This window comes from Dipodomys spectabilis, unplaced genomic scaffold, assembly GCF_019054845.1.
Source record: "Dipodomys spectabilis isolate Male_0828 unplaced genomic scaffold, ASM1905484v1 ptg000266l, whole genome shotgun sequence".
NCBI lineage: Eukaryota > Metazoa > Chordata > Mammalia > Rodentia > Heteromyidae > Dipodomys > Dipodomys spectabilis.
This window is the reverse complement of record NW_024870943.1, coordinates 6,110,983-6,130,446: the sequence shown is the minus strand read 5'-3', so window position 1 is coordinate 6,130,446 and position 19,464 is coordinate 6,110,983. Positions and strand designations below refer to the sequence as shown.

The 19,464-nt window shown below is 52.4% G+C and overlaps 1 protein-coding gene across 2 annotated transcripts; it reads right to left on the bottom strand.

Annotated features, from left to right (window-relative positions):
- Positions 1 to 1,471: 1,471 nt before the first annotated feature.
- Positions 1,472 to 19,430, bottom strand: Prkd2 (protein kinase D2). 2 transcript variants are annotated; one of them, XM_042700320.1, is made up of 19 exons: positions 19,270 to 19,430; positions 18,453 to 18,843; positions 16,229 to 16,367; positions 14,929 to 15,060; positions 13,613 to 13,767; positions 13,272 to 13,494; positions 11,747 to 11,824; positions 11,502 to 11,655; positions 10,677 to 10,794; positions 10,234 to 10,311; positions 9,085 to 9,343; positions 7,403 to 7,455; positions 7,231 to 7,303; positions 6,181 to 6,287; positions 5,194 to 5,355; positions 3,762 to 3,860; positions 2,608 to 2,875; positions 2,119 to 2,204; positions 1,472 to 1,848 (listed from the first exon to the last, which is right to left on the bottom strand). In XM_042700320.1, the coding sequence occupies exons 2-19, from the start codon at positions 18,690 to 18,692 to the stop codon at positions 1,636 to 1,638; spliced, it is 2,637 nt and encodes an 878-aa protein (XP_042556254.1). In that variant the 5' UTR covers positions 18,693 to 18,843; positions 19,270 to 19,430; the 3' UTR covers positions 1,472 to 1,635. The 2 variants fall into 2 exon arrangements, with proteins under 2 accessions (XP_042556254.1, XP_042556255.1); XM_042700321.1 differs by having other exon boundaries at positions 19,326 to 19,423.
- Positions 19,431 to 19,464: the final 34 nt, after the last annotated feature.

Here is a 19,464-nt window from a genome sequence, read left to right as displayed (position 1 = left end):
GAGGCTACATTTAGAGGAGCAGCCCCGATTTCGCCTCCTCTTATAAGAAGCTTTCCCAGACACTCAGCTGTAAAACCAGACACACATACACACATAAAATTATGCTTTTCAGCAGGGTGTGGATCTTGCTTAGAATAACCCCTGCGTTTGCTTTAATGTCTGCTAGGGTTGCGTTGAAATCATCTTTCCAGCATGGTGCCCGGCATTTTTCTTTTGCACTGGACCTGAAAATTATGTAGCCAGTCTTGATTCTGAGATTGGTTGTGTCCCCAAATTCTGGAATGATTCTCTGCGTGGAAGTTTGGCCCAGAACAGAATGTGTCTTTTATCTCCCAGGTGCGATGAGGCTATGTGCTGTAAGAGTCTGCGATTCCAGGGGCCTTTGTTCGACGTTCTAAGAGGCTTTGTTCCGCGCCTTCTAAGATGCTCTGTTCTCCCAGTTCTACGGTGCAGAGTCCCAGCCTCACGGGTTCCCAAGGCTTCCGAGTCCCCACGCTCTGCAGGCTGGGCTGGCGCCCCCTCTGGCGGCCGGCCTCTGTCACTACACCAAGAGCCTTCCTACAACCTTCCCGGTTATTCCTTAAAAGCCAGTGCTCCTCTCAGGGGCGGTGGCTCCTGGTGGGAGAACCTGCCATGGCAAAAAAAAGTGAGAGGAAGCTGGCGGCCAGTGGCTCACATCTGTCATCCTAGCTACTCAGGATGCTGAGATCTGAGGATGGTGGTTCAAAGCCATCCGGGGCAGGAAATTCTGTGGGACTCTTATCTCCAATTAACCACCAGAAAAACCACCGGAAGTGGTGCTGTGGTTCAAAGTGGTAGAGCGATAGCCTTAAATGAAAAAGCTCAGGGATAGCACCCAGGCCTTGAGTTCAAGCCCCTCAATCGACAAAAAAAAAAAAAAAAATGAGAATCTACCCAGCAAAATGCCAGATATGGTTCAACAGATAGAGCACCAGCCATGAGCAAAAGGGCTGAGCAAGTACAAAACCCTGAGCTCACTCCCCAGTACTGCAAAAACCACAAAACAAAGCACATGCCTATAATCCCAAACCTAGGCACTCAGGAGGCAGAGGCAGGAGAGGAGGATCTCAAGTTGGAAGCCAGACTAGGCAGATAGGAAGACCTTGTCTCAAAATCAAAATACAAACAAAAGTGCTGGGGCCCTGGTTCAAGTGGTAGAGCACTTGCCTAGCATGCATGCACAAGACCCTGGATTTGAACTCTAGCACTGCAAAACAAAAAACAAAAAAACCCATTACACCATGAGTTGATGGCCCCCAAATTTCAATGGCTCAGATTATTTTTTTTTAACATTATCTTGGGACAGAAGTGATACAATTCAGTAGACAGCACATTCAAATTTTGAATTTTGCACTTGTCCCAGTGATATTCGCTCCACGATTCTCTGGGACACTGGGCAATGACTACAAACTAAAGAGTCAAGAATGGGGTGTGATCAGAGACCCAGGCATGGCGAGAGACAAGTCCATTTTAATTGTTGGGGAGACAGGGAGGGCCTTCGAGATAACCTCCCCACTCCCATTGCAGCATCCTGCAAAAAGAAGCATCCAGTCTGGGCGGGTAACTGCTTCCCCTAAAACATCCCAACTCTGGGATGTTCCCTGGAGCAGCAGCTCATAGGATGCTGATGCGCTCGGCTAGTCCCTGCATCTCATGGTCCTGCGGCAATCGGGCGCCGGCGAGCTCCCCATCCGCGGGCAATTCAGGGCTGGTCAACATGCGCTCTGTCAGGAACAGCTCCCAGCGTGCATCCTCACTCTCGTGTGTGATGTACCGCTCGCCCATTTTATTCTCCAGCTCTCGGAGATCCAGCCACGTCTGGTACTCCTGGCCCAGGAAGAGGTAGGTGAGCTTCGGGGCTGCATCTGTGGCAGCCAACTGTGGCCAGAGCAGTGATGGAGACTTTCTGCTCAGCCAAAGACCCACCGGGTACCACCGATGATGAAGCCACACCCAATGCAAGTGTTCAGCCAATAGCGATTTATCCCCGCCCCCTTCTTCAGCCCAGCCAATAAGAGGCTCTCTATCACTACTTGCCCAGCCAATAAAGGTCTAGCTCCACCCCCTCCCCCAGCACAGCCACACCCCCTGATTTACCTGTAACCAGGGGTGGCTGAGAGACTTGTCCACGCTGTAGCGCTTTCGCATCTTCACTTGAAGCAGGTTGTTGATGAGGTCGATGGCTGCATAAAATGGAGAGACCAACTGTTTGCCACTGTGACTGGTGCCATCACGGTGTGCCCGGGCAGCTCAGAAATCTCACCTGCCCCAAACACTTGCCTACTGATTTCCTGACCTATACTGCAAATCTGTGCCTGGTGCTGGGGGCTCAAGCCTTGTCATCCTAGCAGCTCAGGAGGTCGAGATCTGAGGATCATGGTTCAGAGCCAGTTTGGGCAGAAAGGTTCATGAGGCCCTTGTCTCCAATTAACCAGCAAAAGGCCGGGAGGTGGTGTGGCTCAAATACAAATAGTATGCTTCAGGTGAGTTTGGTGGAATCCTCAGACACAGGAGGCTTATAGTACAGCCCCTCTGACCCCACCCACATAGGCCACGCCTCCCACCAATCTCTCCAATTCCACTCACCACCAGCTGAGATGTTGCTCCAGGGGCTGGCAGGGTACATGAAGGCAGCATTCTGGATCTGGTCATTAATGTCCTCATCCTCATTGAAGGGGAACGTGCCACTGAGGCTGACATACATGATCACCCCCACCGACCACATGTCCAGTGAGCGGTTGTAGCCCTGGTTGAGCAGCACCTCTGGGGCCAGGTAGGCAGGTGTGCCCACCACAGAGCGCCGGAAGGACTTCTCCCCAATGATGCGGGCGAAGCCGAAGTCACACAGCTTCACCTGCAGAGGTGAGAGGTGCAGGGTCTGGGGGGGATGAAGCCACATCTTCCCTGGTGTGTTCCTGTACTACCAACACGGTATTCCAAAGGAAACAGATGCTAGTTGGTCTCTCAAGCTAAGTGATCTTGGGCAAGTGACTCAGTTTCCTCATCTCTCCCAGGAGGGGCATAACAGCACGTCTCTCAAGGATCAATCCACTGAACACGCAACACAACATCTTGCTGGGATTACAGGCACGAATCATCATGCTCATCTACCTACCTCCATTCCTCCCTTCCTTTCCTCCTTCCCTGTTCCTTCCCAGTGTAATTTATACCACCATAAAACTGTTAGAAAACTATCAAAAGTGCAGCTCTTCCTGTCCCAGGGCCTTTGCACAGGCTGTTCCTTCTGTCTAGAATACTTCTTTCTCCAAAACACAAAGTGCTGCTCCTTCAGATAGTGTTTTCTCTCTCTCAACAAGGCTATGTAACTTCTGCTTTTGAGAGTTTCCCTATAAAGACCACCAGCTGTTCCCACCACTTGTTCTCCCCTTCTCCCTTTATAAAAATCCTCAATGTAATGGGACACATGGCTGCCCAGCATCCAGACTACATTTCCCTGCCTCCTTAGCAGCAAGCTCAGACCATGTGATCACGTTCTGGCCAATAAGATGTGAGGAGAGATGATGTAACTAAAAAGGACTGCCTTCCGTGAAGGTAAGGGGTGTGTCCACCTCATCTACTTTCCTCCCTCCTTCTGTTGTTGTCTGTACTAAGACTCCACAGCAGGCAGAAACAGACTCTTTCTTGTCAACCATTGTCACCTCAGGTGGGAAGACCCCAGATCGCAGTGGGGGCCCTGGGGTTGGCCTTGTTTCCTAGAACCAGGAGGGGACATAACTGACCTGAGGGAAGGGATCCGCTGAGGCCAGCAACACGTTTTCTGGTTTCAAATCACAGTGCACAATGTTCTTGAAGTGAAGGTGTCTCAAAGCCACCAGGATCTGGGAAGGAGGGCAGGGCCCATGAGGCCGGCAGAAGGCATCCCAAGTCTACCCGAAGCAGCTAGCCCTCTAAACCTCACCCAGAACGTTTTCTGCATCCCTGAGGGTGCCCCCAGGAGTCAGGAGATGTGTGAGAACATGGAGTTTTAGATGTCTAGACGCATTTTTACTGAGAGCTAAGAGCTGGATAGATTCTAGAAAGGATGGGCTAGAGTGGAGGGACTGGGGAAAACCTGAGGCCCTCTGGCAGGAAGCACACTCCTAATTTGCTTAGCAAATTATTAGTCTTAATAAATACCAATGACATTACTTATCCATTTAGCACCATCATTCAGTATTAACCTCTGCTGGGTTAGGCCTGCCCACTCTGGATGTGATTCTTTTCTTTTTTTTTTGGCCAGTCCTGGGGTTTGAACTCTGGGCCTGGGTGCTATCCCTAAGCTCTTTCACTCAAGGCAAGCGCTCTACCACTTTGAGCCACAGCACCACTTCCAGTTTTCTGGTGGTTATAAAGAGCTCCTGGTTTTCCTGCCTAGGCTGGTTTCGAACCACAATCCTCAGATCTCAACCTCCTGAGTAGCTCGGATTCCAGGCATGAGCTACCAGTGCCTGGCTGGGCGATACTTTCTAGAGCCCAAGTTATTTTGGTTCATAGCACTGCCTGGCAAGTGACCATACCTGGAAGAGGGGCTCACAGAGTGTTGAATTTAATAAAAGAATGAATGACTAAATGAGAAAAACAACCTCTTGTCCCATTTTCCTATGTAATAAAAATTCCTGCAGCCATAGCTTTTTTTTCTGTGTGTGTGGGGGGGGGGGGGGGGGGGGGGGAGGAGTACTAAAGTTTGAACTCGAGGACTGCACACAGTCCCTTAGTTATTTTCATTCAAAGCTGATACTTTACCACATGAGCCAAAAGTATATGTCTAGCTTTTGTACTGGTTAACTGGAGATGAGTCTCATGGACTTTCCTGTTTGGGTTATCACTGAATCCTTTTTTTTGGGGGGCGAGGGGGGTCAGTCGTGGGGCTTGAACTCTGGGCCTGGGCACTATCACTCAGCTCTTCAGCTCAAGGGTAGAGCTCTACCACTTGAGCCACAGTGCCACTTCTGGCCTTTTTTTGCTATGTGGTGTTGAGGAATCAAACCCAGGGCCTCATGCATACAAGGCAAGCGCTCTACCACTGAGCCAAATTCCCAGCCCCACTTTTCCTTATTGCTATAACTACTCCTTGCCTTTTTCCTTCTCCATCCTCCCCCCCCCCTCTTTCCCCTACCAGTGTCCAGGTCCCCAGGGCCTCCACAAGGGGGAGCCTGAGGCCAAGTGGCACACCTGGGTAATGAGGAATTTGGTTAGGCGCTCAGGCAGCCGGCCCTTCTCGCTGGAGAGAATCATTTCCAACATGTCTCCATGTAGTTTCTCCATCACCACAAACACCTTCTCAGGTGTCTCGAACATACACTCCAGGTTCACGATCCCGGAGTGCCGCAGACTCTGGGGGAGGGGAAGGATGGGGGAGAAAGGGTCACAGATCAGGTCACCCATGAACTCAGACCCTGGCAGGCAACATGAGAGCAGATGACCCACCCATTAGGCTGTCCTTAGGGGAGGCCAAGATGCTCCACAGCACTGGACAGGTGTCTAGAAACATCTTTGCATAATGACATAGGGAAGTCTGCAGGGGCAGGAAGGTGAAAAAAATGAACCTATGAACCTTTCTTTTTGTTTAAGATTTCTTTGGTTGGTCATGGGGCTTGAACTCCGGGCCTACACTCTGTCCCTAAGTTCTTTCGCTTAAGACTAGCCCTCTACCATTTTGAGCCACAGCCAAACTTCTGGTTTTCTGGTGATTAATAGATTAGAGTCTCACAGACTTTCACGGCTGGGCTGGCTTTTGAACCACAATCCTCAGATTTCAGCCTCCTGAGTAGTTAGGATTAGAGGTGTGAGCCATCAGCACCAGGTGGACCTTGTTTTTGTCTTTTATTTTACTTTGGTGCCTTGTTTAGGGCTTGAACTCAAGGCCTGCGGTGCTGTCCCTTAGCTTGTATGCTCAAGGCTAATACTCCATCATTTGAACCACAGTACCACCTGTGGCTTTGTGTGGTTAATTGAAGATGAATCTTATGGACTTTTCTGCCCAAGCTGGCTTTGAACTGCGATCCTCAGATCTCAGCTTTCTGGGTAGCTCTAATTACAGGCGTGAGCCTCCAGCTGTTTGTTTTCTTTTCATTTTAAATTTGTTTTCCTTCCCCCTTCCTTCAGGCCTGTCCTGACCTTGCTCTACTTCTCCTGCCCAGATCCCTATCCAGGGGTCACCTGAAGAATGGCCACTTCGTTCCTCAGCTGGCTCTCCTGCTTGGTGGGAAAGCGCAGTTTGTCGATGACTTTTACCGCCACATCCCTTCCAGTCTTCCGGTGCTTTCCTGAGGGGTGGGGAAGGGTGAGGTAAAGGAGGAGGAAGCAAGGACTGGGGACCTCCCAATCCTGACAGGATGAACACTGCCTCTGCTGCCTACCCCACCGAGAACAAGCAGACAGGGTTGGTGGAAAGTGATGGAAGGTCACCCGAGCGGCTTGGAGGGGTCCCCAACATGTAAGAGCCGTGACTGGAGATGATAGGAAAAAATGGAAGAACGGCAAAAGATGGAGCTGCAAAGAGGGAAATGGACAGCAAAGGAAATTTTACTTATATCCAGTCAGAAACTAGTATCTAGTGATGTCACCGATCAGAGTGTGGAACTTTTACTTGATTAGTAAAGTGAACGCTGAACACCAGTGGCTCATGCCTGTAATCCTAGCTACTTGGGACGCTGAAGTCTGAGTATCAAGATTCGAAGCCATCCTAGTCAGAGAAATCTGTGCCACTCTTTAATCTCCAAGTAACCATCAAAAAGCCACAAGTGAGCTGTGGCTCAAGTGGTAGAATGCCCACTCTGAGTGAAAAAATGAGGGGACAATGTTCAGCCCTGAGTTCAAGCCCCAATCAGCACACACACAAAAAAACAAACAGGAAGGGGGCTGGGAAGGTGGCTCAGTGGTAGAGCGCTTGCCTTGCATGCCTGAGGCCCTGGGTTTGATTCCTCAGCACCACATAAGCAGAAAAAGCCGGAAGTGGTGCTGTGGCTCAAGTGGTAGAGCTCTACCCTTGAGCTGAAGAGATGAGGGACAGTACCCAGGCCCAGAGTTCAGACCCTATGACCACAAAAAAAACAAAAACAAAAACAGGAAGAAGGCTCATTGGTTTTGCCAATGAGAAGAGTCTTCCTCTAAGCCAATCAAAACAAAGGCAAGCATCAGGCCAATCAGAAAAGGTAGGTGTGGCTCCATGAAGGCCCCGCCCATTCCCAGGGTCAGCCTAGTCCTTACCTCCATAGACCACTCCAAACTGCCCTGAGCCAAGCACCTCATCTGGGAAGATCTGGTAGACAGTGGCAATGTCCTATGGGTTGGGGACAGGAGGGTTAGGGGTGTAAATGGAGATGGGGTGTTAAGGAGACTGGGGAAGGTATATGGGAGCTGGAAGGCATCAGGAGCTTACCACATTCTCTTGGATTTGACTGTTGGACACAGAGATGCTCAGAGAAGCTTGTCCTGGGGAGGGAGGAGAGATGAGAGGTCAAGAGACCCTGGGGTCAGGGAAGTCTTCACCCATAGCTCCAAAGAACCCCCTCTGAGCCGGGCGCTGGTGGCTCACGCCAGGAATCCTAGCTACTCAGGAGGCTGAGATCTGAGGATCGCGGTTCAAAGCCAGCCCGGGCAGGAGAGCTCATGAGACTCCTATCTCCAATAAACCACCAGAAAACCGGAAGTGGCCCTGTAGCTCAAGTGGTAGAGCGCTCGCCTTGAGCTGAAGAGCTGAGGGACAGCGCCCAGGCCCAGAGTTCAAGCCCCACGACCGACAAAAAAAAAAAAAGAACCCCCTCTTCAGCCAGCCCACCCAGATTGGATGGAGTGATGCAACGTGCAGCTTTGTCTGGGCCCATTCTGAACTTTACTTTCCTCTTCTAGAAAATGACAACCAAAAAAAGGCCTTGCTCCTACGGCTACTGGGAGGAGAAAAATAAGAGGAGATGATGTCTCAACCCCCATGATCTCAGAGCCCACAGAGGGAAGGTGGGAAGGAGAGGCAAAAGTGATACCATGACTTCCAAAATATGTCCCATTAGAAACCCAGCCAGAGCCTGGCATTTCTTTTTACTATGTGAATGCCCCGAGGGTCCAGCTTCTCCCCACCAAAAGATCCTAGACTCTACCCTCCTCTCCTTGTCCCAATCCGATTCTCCTCTCTCCCTTTCTCTCTCTTTTTATTAGTCATGGGTCTTGAACTCAGGGCCTGAGTACTGTCCCTGAGAAATTTTGCTCAAGGTTAGTGCTCTACCACTTTGAGGCACAGCACCACGTTTGGTTTGCTGGTGTATTATTGGAAAGAAGTCTCACGGACTTTCCTGCTTGGGTTGGCTTTGAACCACAATCTTCAGATCTCATCCTCCTAAGTGCGATTACAGACATGAGCCACCAGAACCTGGCTGTCCTTTTTTTTTTTTTTGTCAGTCCCAAGGCTTAAACTCAAGGCCTGGGCACTGTCCCTGAGCTTCTTTTGCTCAAGGCAAGCACTCTACCACTTGAGCCACAGTGCTACTTCCAGCCTTTTCCATTTATGTGGTACTGAGGAATCGAACTCAAGACCATGCATGCTAGGCAAGCACTCTACCACCAAGCCATATTCCTAGCCTCATTTTTAGGTTTCTATAGACAGGATCTTGCTATGTAGCCAAGGCCAGTCTCCAACCTGAGAGTCTCGCATCTCAGCCTCCTGTGTGATGGGATTAAAGGTACGCACCACCATGCCTGGCTCAATCCTCCCCTTTCTTTTCACATCCTGATAAGGAGGCTAGAGGAATCTGGCTGAAACACAACCCTAACCTTTGCTTTCCCTGCTCACAATGCTGCTAGTCCAGGTCCCTTCAATGGCCCACAAGCTGCCCAGCTCCTGTCCCAGTGTCACTATCCTGACAGAGCAGGCACTCAGTAAATGGGTAAACAGTCATTCCGTCTGGCATAGGCTGGGAGAGAAGTAATGTGCTCAGGATCACACGTAAGATTAGGGGCTTAACAGAGACTGGAACTCAGACCTGCTGAGTCTATTTCTTAGGCTGCTCCAGGCTCTCACCTTCCCTGGGACCCCACCTAAGCCCCTCAAGACCCAGGGCAGGGACTCACGGTGGGGCGCATGGCCTGGGGCACTGGGCGCATCTTGGAGGATGACAGGCATCAGGGCTTGGCGGATGGCCGTCTCCCAGCCCCGGGCAGCCTCCGCCCCCTGTCCACTTGGCCCACCCGGGGCTCCACCAGGCATCTCGCCCACAAAATAGGTAGCATTGGCGGTGATGATCTCAAAGCAGTGTGGGTTGGTGCCGGGTGGCACGAGGGTAAAGTTCTGGGCGGGTTCCACGGCGAGGATTTCTGACAGTGGGATCTCCTGGTAGGGCACAGAATCAGTACAGGAGAGGATGCCATGCTAGCCCATGGGGTTCCTCCACTGATTCAGAGGGGCATCCAGGAATCTGGGTCATGAGAACAGGTCTGGCTTGCATGGAATGGAAAGGAAAGGCTTCCAGAGAGAAGTGATGCTCAAGCAGACACCACCAGAAAGACTGGCAAAGAGTGGATGCGACAGCATGTACAAAGGCCCTGAGGCCGAGTGCGCCACAGCCCCCATTCACATGAGATGGTGTCTGCATACGGTAGGTGCTTGATGAGTAAAGGAAGGGAAGGAGGCCACAGCCCTGAGGCCCACAAGAAGAGTCCTGGGTTTTGTCTGAGGGTCCTAGTGAGCCACTGAAGGGCTCTGAGGAAGGGAGGGGTAGCCTCTGGTTAAGCAGAGGGTAGCTAGGACAGATTGAGATCAAAACAGAAGACCAGCCAAAACAGAAGACCAACGAGGGGATTGGTGGGGGGGAAAAATGCAAGGCCAGGTACAAAGTGGCTCATGCCTGTAATCCCAGCTATTGAGAGGCTGAGATCTGAGGATCACAGTTCAAAGACAGACCAAGCAGGAAAATCCAGGAAACTCTTATCTCCAAGTAACCACCAAAAATCTAGAAATGGAGGTGTGGTTCAAGTGATAGAGCCCTGAGGTCAGTATTGCTACTTGAAGCATTTTACAGAAGAGAGATCTGAGAGGGACAGAGGTTAAGGAATTATGCCATGGGTTCCCCAGCTGGGAAGCAGTGGGAGCCAATAGGGCAAATAGGGGTAGATTGGCTAAGGGGCTAGAAGAGGAAGCTGGGGGTGGGGAAAGGATGTGATTGGCAGGTTTGGGTGGAGGGATGTGACCAGAGGGGTTGGGGATGCCGGGCCCTGGCTCACCTTGTAGTATCTGTTGGTGGTGTTGTTCTGAAACAGCGTGATGCACTTGCAGTCTAGGCGCCAATAATGCCGCTTCCTCTGTTGGGAGAGATGGGGGAGGGGAGGGGCACCCCCTCCCACCCAGGCTGTCAGGGCTTGGGGCTTGCCTGGAGCTCCTGAGGGGCCTAAAGCACTATTCAGCCAAACTCTGCCCCAGGCCCCCCCCACTTGCCCCCCCTTTATTTTTAATCCCCATGCTTGTTCCATTCCAGCCCCCTAACCCACCCTTCTGATTCCAGCCCTGTCTCCATCACCGCCTCACACCCCTCAAATCTGCTCCAGCTCCACTGGGGCTTGGCAGAGGAAACCTAACATCCAGCTCTGATTCTGCCCACCCAGAGCATCCCAACCCCGCCCACTCAGGCTGTGCAGACACGCCCCTAACCCTAGCCCCGCCTACTCACCAGAGTGTCCTTGTTGCTGTAATGAACCACCCAACCCTCCCGCAGCGTGGTGCTGGACTTGCGTGTGGTGTGTCGCACTGACTGTACCACCCTCATCAGGGGGATGTAGCCCAAGGAGCTGTCGGGGGGAAAAGGAAGGGGTGAGATGTCACCTGTCAGATGCAGCATCAAGAGCTACAGGGGCATCTCTGGGCCATCGGGAAGTGGGGCCTGAACTCAAATCCTATAGTATCAGCACAAAATAGGTTGGCCTGTGGGCTGGTACTCCTGCCTCAGCCTGTCAAGGATTACATCACTGCACCTGGTTTTCTACTGTGACTTTAAAAAAAAAAATGTCCATCAGGGCAAGGTACTGGTGGCTCAGGCCTGAAAACCTAGCTACTCAGGAGGCTGAGATGTGAGGATTGAGGTTCAAAGCCAGCCTGGGTAGGAAAGTCCGTGAGACTCTAATCTCCAATTAATCACCAGAAAATGGGCACTGTGACTCAAAGTGGTAGAACGCTAGCCTTGAGCATAAGGAGCCCAGAAACAGTGCCAGGCCCCAAGTTCCAGCCCCATGACCAACCAAAAAAAAAAGAAAAAGAAAAAGAAAGGAAAAGAAAGAAAGGAAGAAGGAAAGAAGGAAAGAAAGAAAGAAAGAAAGAAAGAAGGAAAGAAAGAAAGAAAGCCAGCCAAAGAAAGAAGTCCATTAGGAACAAAGGTTAACTGTTAAATTTTGGCACTTTGAAAGGTTTGCCTTGGGAACTGAGAATCTTTAGTGTCAGCCCATTGTAGAGATGGGGTAGTGGTTAGCTAAGGCAAGGGCCTCTTGGAGAAACCCGCTACCTCTGGGCCTTTCCTCCCTCGCCTTCCTCTTCCTCACTGGCATGGAGGGCATTCTCGGAGTGGGAGCCAGGGATGACACCAGTGTCATCTGTCTCATCCAGGAGGGCAGTCTTGTCGGCCTCACTGAAGTCCGTGGCCTCCTCCATTGGCACATCTGGGGGAGCAAGGGCATCTGAGGGCCTCTACCCAGCCTCAGGCCTCTACCCTGTGTCTACCACCCCCAGCTCAGGTGCCCAGCCTCTTACCTCCGTTGATGAGCGCCTCCCCCAGACAGTCATTGGGGACACGGGTGGCACAGCGTTTGTGACAGTTGAACTTGCAGTCTGATAAGACAGGGAATGGGCGGAGGAGGATACAGGTCATTTACAGGATTGAGCCCTCACCTTAATGCGCAAGCTCAGGAGTCTGTTCTTGTCTAGCTGCTTTTTTGTTGTTGTTGGTCCCTGACTTTAAGCCATTTTCTCCAACCATGGGACCTGAGACTCAAGAGGAGACTCTGAAGCTCAGTGAAGCTGGGCTTGGTGGTACATGCTTGTAATGCCAGCACTTGGGAGGCAGAGGCAGGAAGATCTCAAGTTCAAGGCAAGCATAGGCTATATGGTAGTTTCCAGGCCAGCCTCAGATACATAATCAAGCCCTATCTCCAAAACAACAAAAGCAAGCCGAGCTTAGTGGCTACCACCTGTAAACTTAGGTATACAAGCGGTAAAGATCAGAAGGATCATGGTTTAAGGCCAGCTCCAAAAACAAAAGTGGGTGAGACTCCAACTCAACCACCTAAAAAATCTGGGTGCGTTGTACTTGTCATCCCAGCTGCTTAGGAAGTACCAACAGGAGGATTGAGGTCCACGCTAGTCCCAGCATAAAAGAAGAAAGGGCTGGAGGAGGGGGTTCCAGAGCATCTGCCTAGCACAAGGGCAAGCCTCTTGAGTTCAAACCCCAGTTCTGCAAACAACAACTCTTTTAGGATCTATAATTCTATGCTCTCCTCAACTTAAAATTCTAGAATGTGGGGGCTGGGAAGGTGGCTCAGTGGTAGAGTGCTTGTCTTGCTTCCATGAGGCCCTAGGTTCAATTCTTCAGCACCACATAAGCAGAAAAAAAAAGCCAGAAGTGGCGCTGTGACTCAAGTGGTATAGCGCTAGCCTTGAGCTGAAGAGCTGAGGGACAGCGCCCAGGCCCAGAGTTCAGGCCCATGACTGGACCCCCCCCCAAAAAAATTCTAGAATGTGGCAGATTCTGACATTATATGACTGTGGGCTTTTTATATTTTGGCACTATTGGCGTTTGCCTTTGCTAGGAAGATGCTCTTACTTGAGCTATGCTTCAGTCTTTTTTTGGGGTCGATCATAGGCTTGAGCTCTGGGCCTGGGCGCTGTCCCTGAGCTCTTCAGCTCAAGGTGAGCACTCTACGGTTTAAGCCACAGTGCCACTTCCAGTTTTCTGGTGGTTCACTGGAGATAAGAGTCTCATGGATTTTTCTTCCGTGGCTGGCTTTGAACCGTGATCCTCAGGTCTCAGCCTCCTGAGTAGCTAGGATTACAGGCGTGAGCCACTGGCTGACTCAGCTGATGTTCTATGGTTCTCTCATGCCAGGAATTCTCCTGTTCTGTAGCTGGGGACTTCCCTGCTAAGTATCTGATGAATTTAGATTCCCAGAGTTCCAGGATTGTAGAACTCCAAAGGTTCCAGGGCTTTTCTGTCTTGAGAATACCGAGATTTTTGCTTTGGGCTAGAAGTCCAGGTTGGGGGTGGCTGGAACCCACTAACCTTTGCACTGTAGACCCTGGCGGAAGAGACCCTTGAGGAGTTTCTTGCAAGCCTGGCAAACAGTGGGCCGTGTGTAGCTGTGGATGAGAAAGGTGTGCGGCACTTTCACCTTGGTGAGCAGCATCTTGTCCAGCTCGATGGGGCGGCCCGTGTAGAATGAGGAAGAAGACGAGGAGGAGGACGAGGGCGGCCGGCGACCCAGGAGATCCGTGGTGCTCCGGGTCTACAGGGTCCCGGAGGAGGGGAGGGACAATCAATCAGTGCCTGTTCCCATGCAGAACCCACCCCCAAGTCCCCTACCCCCAGCCCCAGCCCAGCCTGCCCTACTCCCAGCCCCTCACCAGCTCCTCCGCCATGCAGGGCAGGGACTCCGAGCTGCCCAGGCGCACTGAGTGACCGCTGGCCAGGGAGGTGGATGACAGGCGGCGCTTGCGGGCCCCGCTGCAGTTATTGGGGATGCTGAAGGCACAGCGCTTGTGATAGTTCAGCCCGCAGCCTGCAGAGGGTGCCACATGGCCAAAGACAGCTTAGGCCCGCTGCCCCCCTACACCTTCTTTTTATTGGGGGACAGAGTCTCATTATGTAGCCCAGGTTGGTAACAAACTCATGATCTTCCTCATCTCTTGAAGGCTTGGATTCCAGGCATGCATACCTGGTTCTCACCCTTAGTATTTCTGCTCAAACCCCAATCCCCTTCTAAAGGCATAACACCACCAAAGTTACCAATCACCGACCCAATCTCTAATTCTGACCTGGAGCCCTACTCCCACCCTTGATTCCGCCCTCCCACCAGGTCCCCACAACTCTTCTCATCTCCTCTTCCCTTCCTACTACAAGGGACACCCCTAGAACTTCACCCCAGTCCACCCTGTTCAAATATTACTCCTTTCATTTGCCCCCCCTGCTAACCTTGCCTCTCATTTCCACCCCCCCCCCTTTTTTGTAGGTTGTGGGGCTTGAACTCTGGGCCTGGGCGCTGTCCCTCAGCTCTTCAGCTCAAGGTGAGCGCTCTATCATTTGAGCCACAACTCCACTTCTGGTTTTCTGGTAGTTAACTGGAGATAAGAGTCTCACAGATTTTTCTTGCCCAGGCTGGCTTTGAACTGCGATCCTCAGATCTCAGCCTCCTGAGTAGTTAGGATTACAGGCGTGAGCCACCAGCACCCGGCTTGAAGCCATCCAGTTTGTGGTATGACTGTCCTAGCAAGCCAAGTCAGGTGCCAGAATGACAAAAGATGGACCCTGATGGTCAAACTTTATGTGCTTTCCCTTGGGAAGGTGCTTCTGTGAAGGTATTTTTGCAGATAGGACTAAAATCTGCTATCAGAGGGCAGTAATGCAGGTGATTATCCTAGTTCATGGCTGGGTGACTCAATCAGTGCAAAGGATTAAAGAGCTGAGGCCCTTAGGCCCGAGTTCCTTCCTGCCAGGCCTTGCAATCCTCTAAATAAATTCCTTCAGAGAAGACTTAATATTTATCTCTGGTTGTTTCTCGGCTGGATCCTTGCCCAACACAAACCTTCACGCAACTTCTCCAGTTTAAGAAACCAGCCCCGCCCACATCCCAAGCCCCACCCACCCCAAGCTCGGCCCTTATATCCGCTCTCCCTAGACCCCACACCCTCGCCCCGCCCACTTTCTAGGCTCCACCCCTCACCGTCGCATTTGAGGCCTTGGCGCACCAGGCCAAAGAGCATCTCCCCGCAGTGGTCGCAGAAGGCTGGAGCGCGGTAGGAGTGCACCGTGAGGGCATGCGGGCGGATCTGGAAGTCCTCAAAGGTAGCAGAGGCTGCAGGCAGCAGAGAAGGACACAGGCCTGAGCTCTGAGTCTCTGGCTATGTGACAACCGCCCTCCTCACGAAAAGTTACTCTGGCCAGAGTTTCTCAGGCGCCCCCCCCTTCCCGCACCCCCCCCCCCGAGTTGCAAGGTTTGATCGGTCCCTTCTGTCTTCATTCACACTCTGTGTTCTGCAGGGGTCCAAACTTCAGTTCCACCACTAGGAAAATACCTACTTATACCCTGCCCCCACCCCCCAGAGGCTGACAGAGAAATGGGGCGTGGTTTCCTGGGTAGAGAGCTGTCCCTTTTATCTCCTTTGATTTTGTTTTGACTAGACAGACTCTCCCTGTCTCTATAGATTTGTTGTTGTTGTGCTGGTCCTGAGGCTTGAACTTAGGTCTTTGAGCTCTCCCTTGACTTTTTCACTCAAGGCTGGCACTCTACCAACTTGGGCCACAGATCCACTTCTGGCTTTTTAGTGATTCATTGGAGATAGAGGGTTTCATGGACTTTGCTGCCCAGGCTGGCTTCTGCAATCCTCAAATCTCAGCCTCCTGAGATTACAAGAAGCTGATTGCAGGCACGGTGAGCCTCCAGCACCTGGCTCTAAGGGAGATTTTACAAGTACAGGTGCCAGATCTCAGCTTCCCTTGCAAAGATCTACTCAGTGATCACTAGAGTAGGAGGATGCCTTTTATAATCACAGATAAAGAAAAGAATTTAAGTGTGAGTTCCCACGCTTCCTAGGCAGGAACTCTACCACTTGAGCCACACCCCCAGTTTGACTTGCTGTAGTTATTCTTTTCAGATCGAGTCTTGAGCTTTTGCCCTGGACATGTCTTGGACCAGGGATCGCTCCACCGTGTAATGGGGTTTGCAAGTGAACACATCACACCTGGCAGCCTGGTGTGGAAGGTGTAACTCAGCGTTATGCCAGGGACTTTTCTTCATGTGGCTGTGGATGGTGCATGATTGGCCAGGGCTGGCTGAATTCTCCAATGTGAACCCATGGTGCATATATTCAATAGGGATTGGCAGGGCCCCTAATTCGCCAGGCAGGACCACAATCCCTAGCCTATAAATGCCTGGTTGTGAATCTGATCCCCGCCCCTTTCAGAGGCACCACCCCTCACCCAGAAGCATCCTTCCTTCCCCTCCAAGCAAAGCCAGGCCTCACCTGACAGCACCACCTCCACCAGGTCGCCCTCCTGGATGTCCCCTGCAGAGCGCACCAGCTGCAGGAGATTGGCAGACGTGGGGTCATGTTTGAAAAGCAGGATCTTGTCGTAAAGGCCATAGAAACCGCACTCTGGGAACTGAGGGGAGGGAGAAAGAGGTGGTGAAAAGGAGGTGGAAAAGCTCAGAGCCTTGGCCTGGAACCCTCCTGGGGGGGTGGCTGGCAGTTTCCTCTGGAAACTCAGACACCACCCCCCCCAGCCCACTGCTTCCTGTCTGTCCCCTCCTAGCCCCAGCGGGGGCAGGGCAGGAAGTGGGGGCTCCAGGTGTGCTGGGAGGGGGACCACAGGCCTGAGTTTGGTGTCTGGTGCTGGGCAGCTCTGGGAGCAGCTAGACCTGAGGGGACCCCCCTGAGTAAGCACCCCCTCCTTTGTCCCCCACACCCCAGCTTCCTTCCTGGATCTATTGTCCCCGATAGTTGGCTCTAGGCCCAGCATTGGGGAGGAGGGAGAAGGGGATTTTGGACTAATGTAAGGGGGGGGGGGCAGGGAAGATGCAGGGTTGCTGGAAAGGCTGTCCTTTGCCCAAATACACATAACCCAGGTGTCAGGGACCCAGTTTTGGGGAGTCGGGGCAGGAAATGCAACCTGGTAAGACAGAAAGTGAAACAAAATGCCCAGGTGAGGTGCTGAGAGAGGGCAGGAGAGGGGGGAGGGCGCCCAGCCGCACCTGGGCAGAAGAAACTGGGCTGAGCTTTGAGCTGGGAGGACAAAGAATTGTACCCAAGGACAATCTCCACCCCCAGCAGGGCAGTCCTAGCAGGCAGGCTGACTTGGGGGATGGGGTCTAGGCCTGCTAGATTTGGGGATTTAGCAGTTCAAAAGAACAAACAAACAAGTTATAAGCCTTAGTGTTCTACAGAAAACCAAGGATTGCTTGGCCTTGGTCCCCAGGGAAAGTCTTCTCCTAAACTTGAAGAGTTTCCTTTTCTGTTTCTTTGGGGGAGCCCAAAGAATTCATTTTTAGGGAGTTGAGGAAATCCTGGATGTTTGATGCTCCCAACATGCTCACAATTATATACCCTGAATTCTAATGATTGTTATTGTACATTTGAGGATTTTAATGACCTAGATTAGCAGTCATCAAATATTTCCAAGTGCTTTGTGTATATCAAAGGAAGATTAGAATATCTAGATATCATAGCATTGGAGCATTTCAATAAACCATTCCAAGATTTGAATATTTTAATGTCAGAGGATTTTGATGACCTAGGAAACATATTGCCACTATTTCAAATTAAAAAATTCCAACATTTTCAGAAGCTGGCAAATGAAGAGCATAGAAGCCCACTATTCGAACTTTTAACAATGTAAAGATTTGGGGAACCAGGCCCATTTGGTCATCTCTCTCACCATGACCCCACAGGCTTGGCCTGGGAGACCCTGAAGTCTATAAAGTTTAAGAACAAAGCCAGGCGCTGGTGGCTTATGTCTGTCATACTAGCAACTCAGGAGGCTGAGCTCTGCATACTCAAAGCAAAATCTGAGACTCTTACCTCCAATTAACCAGCCAAAAGCTAGAAGTAGAGCTGTGGTCCAAGTGCTAGAGTTCTAGCCTTTGGAGGAAAAAGCTAAGGGACAGTGCCCAGACTCTTGAGTTCAAGCCCAGTAGGGGCACAGGGATTAGGAGAGGTTTCAGACCCCCCCCCCCCAATCTCTGAGGAGGACATGGAGGGCATCTGCCTCTGTACACACATCAGGTTGGGTGGGGGAGGAGAAGGATCTATCAGGTCCTGAGTCCTCACTTGCCCTGGCCATCTGTGCAAAAACCTACACCCACACATGTCACCCGATCCCCACGGCCAGCCCGGCTTCGGTTTCTACTGTTTCCAACAAGTGGGGGACTGTGGGTGGGGAGGGAGGTCCCCCACATTTGCTGTCCCCTACCTGCCTCTTTCCTATACAAATCCGGACGGGCCCCTCCCTTCCTCCCTCCCCGCTGCAGAAAACAACAAACATGCAGGGACTCGCAATTTGAGGAGGCCTCTGGGGCACCCCACCCCTGCCCTCGCCTTCTCCAAACCTTAGTAGTGGGGTAAGAACTCAACTCGGGGCCAGTGCCTTTCCCAGTCGTCCAGCAGGGCCTCCCTCTCCTCCCCCCACCCTCTGCCCGCGCCCCCCTGCTGGGGCCTCTTCCCAAGCAGGATCGGAGAGCCCCAGCCTCACCTTCTGGTCCACAATAGAGCAAGCCAGCTGCTTCACGTGGGCCAACTCGGAGGCCGCGGGCAACAGCACAAACTCGCGGGTCAGCCCGATCTGGATGTGGAAGGAGACCCCCGAGCCCGGCGCCGGGCCCTGGGGCAGCAGCGCGGGTGGCGACTGAAGCTCCAAGCCAGTGGAGGGCGGAGGAGACCCCGGCCCCGGAGAGCCGGGGAGCCCGGCGGGATGGGTGGGGGCAGCGGCCATGGGGGGCAGGTCCGGACCCGGTGGCCCACCCGGGATCCGGCTGGGGAAGTCCTGGAAAACTGGGTCCTAGATCCCAGGGGACCTAGGGGAGGAGCTCAGGGAGTCAGGAGGAGATAACTGGCCAGATGAGAGACCAGAGGATGGCGGGATTCTGGAAAACGAGAGAGAGAGAGAGAGAGGGAGAGAGAGAGAGAGAGAGAGAGAGAGATCTAGTGGATCTCACGCCTGGGATCACGGGATCACAGACCATCAGAAAGACAAGTGGTGGTGGTAGAGGGAGGGAGATCCAGCGATGGAGAGATGCCAAGAAATCAGGAAAACCTAGTAGGTCAGGGTTCAGAGATCAAGAGATCCCGCGATCCAGAGCCCCGTGGGAGAAAGAAGAGGTTGAGAGGAGAACAGGGGGGATCCGATCTCGGGGAACAGTGGCTCTGAGACCCAGGATCTCACTAAATAGGCCACGTTGGGGGTCGAGGACAGAAGTCTCTGGGTTGGGGAGCCAGTGGGTCCTAAGGATCCAGCCCAGGGATGGACAGAGGGGTCCCCGGGGCCGGGACGAGAGAGCAGGGAACCTCACGGGTCTCAGAAGTTGGAGAAAAGTTGGGGTCCGGGGCCGCGGGGAAGGGGCGTTACCGGAGGCGGGGCGGGGCGGGGGGGTCAAGGGAGGGTCGCGCGGCGCGGGCCCCTCTTTTTTTCCACCCCTCCAAAGTTTAAGTACGCGGCGGCGGCCCAGGAGGAAGTGTCGGGAGCGATGGCGCCGTCAGCCAATCGA

Excerpts from the sequence above, each read along its gene's own strand:
- Prkd2 (XM_042700320.1), bottom strand. The coding sequence starts at position 18,692 with ATGGCCGCTGCCCCCACCCATCCCGCCGGGCTCCCCGGCTCTCCGGGG. Across the intron at positions 16,368-18,452 it reads GCTCTATTGTGGACCAGAAG|TTCCCAGAGTGCGGTTTCTA; the intron begins GTGAGGCTGGGG and ends CCCTCCCCTCAG. Across the intron at positions 10,312-10,676 it reads ACAGCAACAAGGACACTCTG|AGGAAGCGGCATTATTGGCG; the intron begins GTGAGTAGGCGG and ends CTCTCCCAACAG.